This window comes from Petromyzon marinus, chromosome 2 (assembly GCF_048934315.1).
Source record: "Petromyzon marinus isolate PM22_M1 ecotype Great Lakes invasive population chromosome 2, UKy_Petmar_22M1.pri1.0, whole genome shotgun sequence".
Classification (NCBI taxonomy): Eukaryota; Metazoa; Chordata; class Hyperoartia; order Petromyzontiformes; family Petromyzontidae; genus Petromyzon; species Petromyzon marinus.
In genome coordinates, this window is record NC_133668.1 from 19,172,505 (window position 1) to 19,183,501 (window position 10,997).

At 44.7% G+C, this 10,997-nt stretch overlaps 1 protein-coding gene across 1 annotated transcript; it reads right to left on the minus strand.

The window, feature by feature from the left end:
* Window positions 1-204: 204 nt before the first annotated feature.
* On the minus strand, window positions 205-10,545 carry LOC116945539 (tubulin alpha chain). Its single transcript, XM_032959919.2, has 4 exons — window positions 10,400-10,545; window positions 7,741-7,966; window positions 5,011-5,159; window positions 205-1,672 (listed from the first exon to the last, which is right to left on the minus strand). Exons 1-4 carry the CDS (start codon window positions 10,403-10,405, stop codon window positions 698-700), a joined length of 1,356 nt encoding a protein of 451 aa, XP_032815810.1. The 5' UTR covers window positions 10,406-10,545; the 3' UTR covers window positions 205-697.
* Window positions 10,546-10,997: the final 452 nt, after the last annotated feature.

Genomic DNA, 10,997 nt, shown 5'->3' on the forward strand with positions numbered 1-10,997 from the left:
GCGTCTGCAATGAATTTGCTCGATTTCAACGAATTTGGCCCAAATTAAATTGCTGCTTCAAACGAATTAGTATACAAACTCGTTAAACGGGACACGCCTGTACAGTAAATTAACGTAATAATTTCAAGTAATTTTTCAACTTTGGCCCATGACCCCCGTGCATCATGGCCGACCGGTCCAAATAATGTCACAGGAGATTACGAATCAATAATTGCTCAACCTTTATTATTTTGCAAAAAACAGTTTACCAAAGCATTATGGAGACAAAACATCTAAAATAGTCATTTCACATTTGGACAGGCAACAAAACAAATCATGTATCAAAAAAACACGTGTACAAAACACAATTAGTAAAACATTTGTATATGCATCTATTTATATTAATAACCACGCTTGAAGGGTCTGTAGCTTCAGTCAGCCCTTGTATTGGTCAGGCATCCACGGATAAACCTGCGGATGAGCCACAAACCAGGTCAGAACAGAAGTCGCGTTGGGATCACGTCCGATTAGCACGCCAATCTGTATTTAGTTACACCCGCTTTTGCAGGTCACCCGTGTGTGCCCAATGCAGGACTCTGGTTGAATAACCTTTTGTTTTCAAAGTCTAAAAACCTCATTTCAAATTACAACCAGCTTTCAAGCACTTAACATCGAGGCTTGCACAGATTACATGGCCCACCGAAAAACGCACAATTCTTCAGTATTCCTCTTCACCCTCCACCACATCGGCACCGTCAGTCCCGACCTCCTCGTAGTCCTTCTCAAGTGCCGCCATGTCTTCCCGAGCTTCTGTGAACTCGCCCTCCTCCATGCCCTCGCCCACGTACCAGTGCACGAAGGCTCGCTTGGCATACATGAGGTCGAACTTGTAGTTAAGGCGCGACCAGGCCTCAGCAATGGCTGTGGTGTTGCTCAGCATGCATACGGCACGCTGCACCTTGGCCAGGTCTCCCCCAGGCACCGCGGTGGGCGGCTGGTAGTTGATGCCCACCTTGAAGCCCGTGGGGCACCAGTCGACAAAGCGAACTGCACGTCGGGACTTTATGATTGCGATCGCAGTGTTCACATCCTTTGGGACGATGTCGCCACGGTAGAGGAGGCAGCAGGCCATGTACTTGCCATTCCGCGGGTCGCACTTCACCATTTGGTTCGACGGCTCGAAGCAGGCATTGGTGATCTCGGCGACGGACAGCTGCTCGTGGTAGGCCTTCTCAGCCGAGATGACCGGCGCGTAGGTGGTCAGTGGAAAATGAATGCGCGGATAGGGCACCAGGTTGGTCTGGAACTCATTGAGGTCGACGTTGAGCGCGCCATCGAAGCGCAGCGAGGCCGTTATGGACGACACCATCTGGGCGATGAGGCGGTTCAGGTTGAAGTACGACGGAAAATCGATGTCCAGTTTCTTGCGGCAGATGTCATAGATTGCCTCGTTGTCCACCATGAAGGAGCAATCCGAGTGCTCTAGGGTGGTGTGGGTGGTGAGGATGGCATTGTAGGGTTCCACGACAGCCGTGGACACCTGTGGCGCGGGATAAATGCAGAACTCCAGCTTGGACTTCTTCCCATAATCTGCGGAGAGGCGCTCCATGAGCAGCGACGTGAAGCCAGAGCCTGTGCCGCCGCCAAAGCTGTGGAATAGCAGGAATCCCTGGAGTCCTGTGCATCGCTCAGACTGAGGTTGAAATAAAAGGGGCGTTAATATAAAGTGAAAGTCGGAGGACTCGAGTCAAGTTCAGATGCAACAGTAAAACCTCTCGTAACCGGCAAACATCACTGCACAGCCATCTTCACCTCTGCTCCATTGACTCATCTGCAGTTCATTATCTAGTTTCAACTAACCTACCATCCTTACCCGATTTCTTCTACCTACACCCAGACAAAGCATCATCCATTGTACATTCTGCACTATTCAACTCAGACGCCCTGGCACCTCTGCTGCCTTTCTTCTCTCCTCCGAATCCTCCTAGGCCTTGGCCAACACCTGGGCTAAATAGTTAACGTCACCTCATACGCAAAGCCGAGCTAACCTGGAAGACCCTGAACACACTACCGATTCCCACTCGACTTGCATCTCCGTATTGTCAGGACTTCAATTCCACACTAGAGGCTTCTCGCCAATCCCTTATATCGTTGGATTTTCCACGCACCCTGCTCTGCTATTTTCTACCTTAAAACTCGACTACATCTTGATTTGAAGCTGTCGTTACTGCAGGAATCCATACTCTGGTTCTTTCGGCAACACAAGCGTCCGTTATTAGGTGAAAAAAAATCTTCCGTCCCCCGCCCTTTTGTCCTCTCCAAATACGAGAAGATCTCTGAAATTAATTTCTCTCCTCACTACCTCCCTTCCTGCCAGCATCATACGTACCCCTCCTCCCTCCAATTCTTCATCCGCCTTGAAATAATTTATCCCTGCGTCCCTCCTGGAGCTATCAAACGTCTCTAAAACTTAGACCTTTTCCTCCCTTGACCCCCTCTACCGACCGCCTTCCTTTCTTCCATCTGTCATCCCTATTATCCTCCCGTTCAAGCTCTTCAATTTCTCTCTCATCTGGCATCTTCCCAAACTGCTTCAAAACCACCAACATTCTACCCCTTCCTGGAAAAAAAAATCCTTCACTAGATCCTTCCAGCCCTGCACACTATCGCCCCATTTCCTTGCTTTCCTACTCCTCCAAACTCCTCGAAAGCCTCGTTCACACCCAACTCACTTCCTCACCCCCTCCATTAGTCTGGTTTCCATCCGCCCAACTCCACCGACACAGCTCTCCTCCAGGTGCACAACCAATTGGCTAACTCACACCACCTTGTGTCTTTCATGGTCATCATTTTCACAACCTGCCTGCGGCTTTTGACACCCTTTAGCACTGCATCTTATCCACCATCCAATGGCAACATCTCTGGAATCCCACTTCATTGACGCTGCTCTTACCCCAACACTTCTCGTTCATCCACCGTCTCTTAACCATTGTTCTTCCTCTCCCTCCGTCATGGTTGGAATCCCCCAGGGTTCTGTACTTGCTCCTCTCGTAGTCTCCTTCTACACATCCCCCCCTCGATCCCATCCTCTCTTCTTTCAATCTTTCGTATCACCAACTTGCCGATGACACTCAAATCTTATTTTCCTTTAAGGCTTTTACCCCTGACCTTTCTGACCACACCTAATGGCCATCCAAGCATGGATGAAGCAACATTTCCCTTCTAAAATAACAGTGCTCTACTTTCCCACCTCTCGCTCTCCTCCTCCTAACCCTTCCCTCTGCTCAGTCCAACTCCGATTGCTTCCGTCCATATTCTTGGCGTCACCTTTGATTCCTCATTTACCTCCACGTTGCCAACACCACTAGCATATGCTGCTTCAATCTTTTCAATGAATCAGGAAAATTCGCCCCACTATCACCGCCGCCAAACTTCTTGTGCACTCCCGAGTCTTCACGTTTGGACTATTGCAATTCGCTCCTGGTCAGCATCTCTGCCCTATGCCCTTGCCCCTCTACAAAGTCAAAAATCAGCTACACCAACCATCTTTAACCTCCCCTTAACCACTCGTTGCTCTCCTCGCAATCAACTTCAGTTGCTTCCTATCTATCACCACTGCCTCTTGATATTACTCCAGTTTTCAAAGCTTTGCATAGACTAGGCCCCCCTGAACAGTCTTCTAATTTTCTTGTCCAATCACGCCCGCTCCAGTCACAAGCTGCCTACCGTCGTCTTGCAGTCCCTCCACCCTGCGCCCAATCACTTTAACTCCTACTTGCTTGCCCCCTTACGCGCTGGAACAAACTACCTCTCCACATCCGACTCCCCCCTCGCTTTTCACACCGTCCTCAAGTCATATCTTTTACCTTTTCCCTTCCTCTTTCGCTACCCCTACTAGCACCACAATGCATGCAATGCCTCCACCACATCGCTCCTTCCACCCTAGTCACTACCCAATTCCTTACTTTGTCATTTGTCACTGTAGTCAGCAAGCATTGTTAAGCGCCTTGGTGAAAGGCACTATAAATACAGAATATAATCTTAAAATGGTTTCGTGGCTCAGTGAGGCTACCCTAATTTAAGGACTTCTAAAGCAAAGCCCTCCCAAACTCAAATAGACATGGAGCACTCATCTCCATTGGAAGTCCAGAGCTAGGTGGAGATTCCACAATCATAAAGCCAGGATTTTTTAATACTCACTGCCTGCCAAGGTAGACTACGATTAAATTAGTCTAAAGAAGATGACAGTTGACCAAGACTAGGTTCTACAAATCCACAAGTTAGTAGATTTGAGTTTGCCATATGGCCAATAGTCCCAAAATATATAGCTTTCGAGTTGTGGGATTAACTGTCACAAATTGCAATGTAAAGGATGCTTTTTTAAAGCACAGCACGAGCCTCTGGAGCACAACTGGTGTGAATATACAGCATTATACCTCGCTACAGGATGCACTTGTTAGGAAGCCCACTACACTTCAAAATATACCAATTTAAAAAAAGGTTCTGCAAGTCTTGCTACAACTTATCCCAGCTTCAGAATTAAACATTAAACAGAATAAAAAAAACCTCAATGTGAATATTTTAAAAACTTAATTGCCCACCATCCAGAAGCGAGATTGATGGCCATACCTCGACCTATTCATTGCTGGATAAATGCTTCCCAGAAAAATGTAAATTCAATTCATCTTCTTCAACTGATTATTTGCAGGCAATACAGATTATAAGAACACTTAAGTTCAGTTGTGGTTTCGCATCTGTTGAACTGTTCAAAGTACATGTGGCTACAGACGAACAACAAGAAAAAAAATCATAATTTGTGGGAGGTGCATATCTGAAACCCCCCAATGCTAACATAATTTTGGCTCTATTACCATACCACATTGACCAGCATCCTAAAATCTGCAAATGGTCCGACATCACCGTCGAGTTCGAGTTTCTGTATTGAACACCTCATTGTACGTCTGTGGCCAGCTTCAGCAATGCATCCAGAAGTGATGGTACGTCCAAGGAAGAGGAATGACAAATAATTACCAGTTTGCGGATCCTGTCCACAACAGTCTCAACTATCTGTTTGCCAATCGTGTAATGGCCACGTGCGTAGTTGTTGGCTGCATCCTCCTTGCCACTGATCAGCTGTTCCGGATGGAAGAGTTGTTTGTATGGTCCCGTGCGGACCCCATCTGGCCAGGGGAGCACACGCAAAGGGAGGTTTTTTGTAAGAAATCCAGGTCAATCGATGTTGCCGTTTAAAATTTAGAGATTGGTCTAGCAATGGAAAGTTAGGTGTTGGCAATGTCATCTTCCCATAGCAGGAGACATTTGTTTTGCTCCTTCATCTTTATTTCCACTGTCACCTGTCCAGTTCAAGTAAAATGTTGTTTATGAACATCGGTTATTACCCATCAGCAAATCCCAAAAAACACTTATCTGCACGATTTGAGTACAACTAAATATTCAGAAACTAGTACCAAAATATGAGAATAGGTTTTCCCCTTTCTGGCAACACCACAGGTGTTCAGATTTTAAAACACCAAACTGAAATATTTTACAAGGAAACATGTCCACATTAATCACAATACTTGTGATCAGAATGCATCGTCTTTGTCTTTGAGACCGATTGGTCCACACCAAAGACAGCTTTCTCTGGAGCCTCGTCTTTTGGCATCCTCTGGTCCAACACCTTTTGAGACTAGGCTCAAAAGAATGCCGTCTCTGGTGTGGACCAGTGTCAAAGAATGCATATAGAGTATCTTCTTTGGTTCTTTCGGTAAAGTCACGTAGAATGATAATAAAATAATAAATTGATAAAATAACACAATAATATTCTCACGACGTTTTGGCCACAACACAAGCGGCCTTCATCAGGACAGTCTCGTCCTACCAGACAGTCTCGCCCCCTTCACCTGATGAAGGCCGCTTGTGTTGTGGCCGAAACGCCGTGAGAATATTATTGTGTTATTTTATTTTAGCAATTTAATATTTTATTATCATTCTACGTGACTTTACCGAAAGAACCAAAGAAGATGAATCATTGCAGTCACGAAAGCTTTAAACCATATAGAGTATGTTTTTTGTTTGCATTCTGACCACAAGTATATTGGTTAATGCAGACATGATTCCTTGTGAAAGGTTTCAGTTTGGTGTTAAGATGTTACAACACCCATTGTTGTGGTTTTCACACCTGATGATTGCTTGTGTTGCAGTCGAAACGTCGTGAGAATTTTGTTTCATATTTTTATTATTTTATTGTTTCCCTTCTACGTGACTTTACCAAAAGAACCAATAATATCTTAACACACGTTTTGTTGCCAGAAAAAAAAAACCTATTCTCATTCAGAAAACAGGTTCGTGTCTTGATAAATAATCGCTTGGGTGCATCTCCTTTTGCAACTCCTGTTTTGAAAAGATAAAATGGGCAGGTTATTACCCGGGGAGACGGGTAAATGGAGAGAATGCACTTAACGAGGACGACCACTGTGGCTATAATGGGTGATGAGATGCGCTTGTGAATGGGCAAGATTAATTTGTAGCATCGCAGCACGAGGGGTGGTAATGATGTGGGATAGGACTTCACCCTGCAGTTAACAGCTCCTTGTCATCAAGCTATCAACCACTGTTGACTTCCCCACAAATTGGTACCCATTTTAGAAAACGGAGCAGCATGAGCAGAGTTAACCACCAATACCAGAATTTAAACAACCTTCCAATTGCGATTTGCTTGCTTTAACCACGCATCAAAATCTAGCTCATTTTATAAAACAAAGTAAACAATGCTCAAACCTGTCATTTTAAACATTGTACAAGGACAATTTGTGTTAAGAAATGTTTAAAACGACCTTTGCGGTCCTGACTGGACCATTACAAAAAAAGTACAGCCTTTGAGTGCCATCACTCAGTCTGGACTTTGTGCTTCGAAATTTAAATTCCAGGAACATCCAGATGAATATCATGCCGTGTCAAAGCATTATACTTGGAAAAAAGAAACTAGTTATTTTTGAATAAACACTGGTCCCAAATGGTTGACAAGTGTACTTAAAAACGTATTTATATATAAACAATTAATATTTCCTGGAATCATGTTCTATATACGTCTACTTCAGGGAGTAGAGGACACACATTTTTAAACATTAAAATTAAGATGTTACGTATGAATGCAATCGTTTTAATCCATTTAATTTTAGCCAAAGCAAACTATGTAGTTCTCAACAATTAAACAGCAACATTTATTTAAATGTCGTTAATTAAAGCGTTGTGGTCAATATCACACCAAGCTTCCTCCAACTTGTGCCAATACACAGCATCCAACACTCATTCAGGGCCACACGGCACCCGACACTCATTTAGGGTCAAACTAATGTAAGGGTGGCCCAGCATAGGTTTGGATGCAAAATGTATCCATGGCTCTGTTTAAATCGAGGTAGCCGTAAGTATCTGGTGCAGCATGAAAACCACTGCACAACCACTCCCCACCACAAAAGGATGAAGGGCAAAATTCCCGTACGGAACCACCAACTTGAAGCAAGGGCTGTTTATAACAACAAGCGTCGGGTACTTGGCACTACACTCGGCGACTCTTTAAAAGAAAGTCGCCAAGGTGGAGACGACGTGGGGCAGTGGCTAGCACGCCACACTACAAATCCAGCAACTTCAGCTCGATTCCCATGCGTGCTTGGCTGCTACAACAGAGTACCCTGTGGGACTACAAGCAACTCAAACATTTCACCCCCCCCACCGTAAGTGTACGGAGACCACATGGCTCACCAATAACAGAAGGCTCCAGGTCTATGAAGATGGCTCTGGGCACGTGCTTCCCAGAGCCGGTCTCGCTGAAGAACGTGTTGAAGGAAGAGTCCACGACAGACGTCACATCAGGATGGGTGGCTAGGTGGCCATCTGGCTTGATGCCGTGCTCCAGGCAGTAGAGTTCCCAACAAGCATTGCCCATCTGCACGCCCGCCTGCCCGATGTGGATAGAGATGCAATCGCGCTGCAGGAGGAGACAAAGCTGCATTCAGTGAATACGTTTTGGCAAGTACGTAGATTCAAAAACTGCACTTTGTTACACGAGTAAGCATAATTCACATGCGTTTAACATTGATAAAAATGACACTTGAAATGGCACGAGCAAGTCAGCATCCTCACCACCGCTGCGTAATGCTCGGAGTACTTTGTACAACATTATAGTTCTACAGTTACATTTTAAATGAACACTTGGGCAAGCATTTCACTGTACTTTAGTTGTACATATTGGCATGGAGGATGTCTCCACAAAATAGGGCCAATGCCAACATAATGAGTGGCCACAGGCAAGAGCTTTACACCAACAGATATTTCACACAAACAATGCATCAGAGGCATGGTGACATGTTCAGAGCTGTAGAGGCAGGTTTTTTGGTAATTATTTTTTTTATTAGCTTGCGTGAATTTTTTTAGATGGGAATTTTCTTTTATCCTTTGAAATATCTAGTGTCTGGCACAAATATTGCCTACACTGTAACGGACTTACAATTACACTCGAGCACTACAAGCAATATCTATACGTATGCATTCTGACAGTTTCCAACATGCCATTGTGCTGGTATTTGGCTAAAAGATGTAGCGCTAATGTATTAACACTTTCGACCCTCAGTTGGCAATCATTAATAACGCACTGTTAATCCATCAGTGATTAGAAGACACGGATCTTTCCACTTCACACCCGTCTATCACCAAGCTTTGCCAGATCAATGCAACACAAAAGCGTGACAATGCGTCTCACAAATTCAAAAAAATGTCATAGATGCCCCAAATTAAGCCCCGTGCAAAATATGTACTACGTCGTTTGGAGGCTCGAATCTTTTACTACAATTTCCAGGAGTGACCTGTATCTGTACATCTACAGCTCACTGCTGGACGAAAGCTTCCTCTCCACGTCAATGCAGGTTATTTAAACCCACAGTGAATTAACCTCACTACGCTGGTCAATGCGGGTTGAAACGGTAGGCGAGAGCGAATATACGCTGGGGCATAGCCCCATGGAGACGTTTCAACACTGCCCCCCCCCACCACTGCTGCCAACGTAGCCACTCGACACGAGCCTACTACTACTACGCCTGGTTGGGTGCATGGTGTTCGCCCCCATACCGAGTACTAGCCAGGCTCAAAACCTGATTAGCATGCAATAGCCAACGGTATCAGTCTATAGGCATAATGGACATACCTATGCGAATTTAAAAAAACGGACTTTTTGCATGCGTGCAGACTTGTAAAGGTGCATTACTCCAGGGCAGCCTTCCGCATTCAAAGGACCATGCGGCACCAATTTGTTGTTGGCGACCGAGAGTCCTTACGGAAAATGACACGTTCCATCATTTTCACAGGACAAGCTTAGTTTCCTTCAAAATATAATTAATTGTATTTAACCTAGGACGGATGATCTGCAGGCAACCTCTGGCCAAGGATTTGAACCAACTTTCAAACTAGAATAGTAATTCAGATCTTAAGTGTATTAAAAAAGTGGACGCAATGTGTAACATTATCGCAAATTCTATACAATACAGCACATTTATTAAAATTATATGTCCGCTCTTAAAATATATGTATACACTATATATTAAAAGATATCTAATCTTGTTCTTCAATCCACGAATGGATAAATACCTCCACACGCCGTGACGGTCACAGAAGTTGCTTGGCCATACTTCACCACACTGGTTAGTGCGGATTGATGGGTGGGGCTCGCGATAGAGGGAGTGCAGCAAGGCCGTAATTATAATATATATTAGGGACACATCCCCCCCCCCCCAATATTCAAATATTACATCAAAATGTCCCCCCCCCCCCCCCAATATACTACTATAAAAATAGAAGAAATAATAATTGCTATGCAAATAAAAACAACAATTTGCTAAACCTTGGCCACTATCTGGACTTGTCTTCATATAATTCAATGAATAGATTGCCGTTTATATGATTGTGGTTATGGTTGGACTTTATTAATCCCTAATCTCACACATTACATATAAAGAAGCAAGAAATGGTAACAAAAAAGTAAAAACAGAGCAATGTAATACAATACACTATTAGACATTGTTAAAAAAAAATAGTCCATCCTACGTGTTAGTGAATATTAAAATATTTCAGGCAGGAAATTAGTTTTCAAATTTAGATATTTTTCTGGGTTGGGACCCCCTGACCCCCTGGAAGATTTGCCCCCCCCCCCCCCCCCCCCCCCCCCCCCCCCCCCCCCCAATGCTGACTCCATAGCTACGGCCTTGGGGTGTAGCATCAGCTCAGATCACTTGCCACCGATAGAGTTCACAACGCAGTGGGCGCCAACGAATGGGCCACGGCGCCTTCCTCCACCATTCGAAAACAACTCGCATTCTAATGAAACAAGCTGGTACTGCGTAATACACACACACGCGCCCACACGACTTACCGTCATTCTTGGTGTGTGTTGTGGGGGGGGGTAAAGAAACAATTCTCAAGAACACGAGCTCGAATGCTCCCTCACAACTTTATTTTTTAAACCGCAGGTTTACGCCTTGGCGTGGGCTCGTACCCGATACAAAACACAACAGCGGCTTACCTCACCGCACCCCTATTTATAATGGGGTGCAGCAGGTGGCCGGTTTGATGAGATCGTGATCAATACTAATCATCTTAATTGTGCTCACCTGAGGGAGAGCTGTCTCGCTAAGCACCGTATAAGGCCTGCTTGTCCCATTCACTAAAACTAATCAACAACGCAGTTTGTGGAGGCCAATAGACAATGCCATATGAAGGAGGGAGTCGGGGTGGGTGGGAGGGGGTCCGTAATACCATTGCATTCATTCATTATTATATCTGCCACAGCTGGCACGGATAAATAAAGAGATTCAATTTATTACTCGGGTTTCAATGGGCGTGTTTTTTTTTGCTGAAGTATGTGCCGTTCAACTGAGTAAACACATGCCTTGGAAGATGACAGGACAAACAAAATAAAGACATAAAAAACATGTTTTACACCTGTGGCAAACTTGCACGTGCGCGGTTAT

Coding starts and splice junctions, on each gene's coding strand:
- LOC116945539 (XM_032959919.2), bottom strand. Junction 5,160..7,740: donor CCTGGAGCCTTCTGTTATTG/GTGAGCCATGTG, acceptor TCCCCTGGCCAG/ATGGGGTCCGCACGGGACCA. Junction 1,673..5,010: donor TGGACAGGATCCGCAAACTG/GTAATTATTTGT, acceptor TTTCAACCTCAG/TCTGAGCGATGCACAGGACT.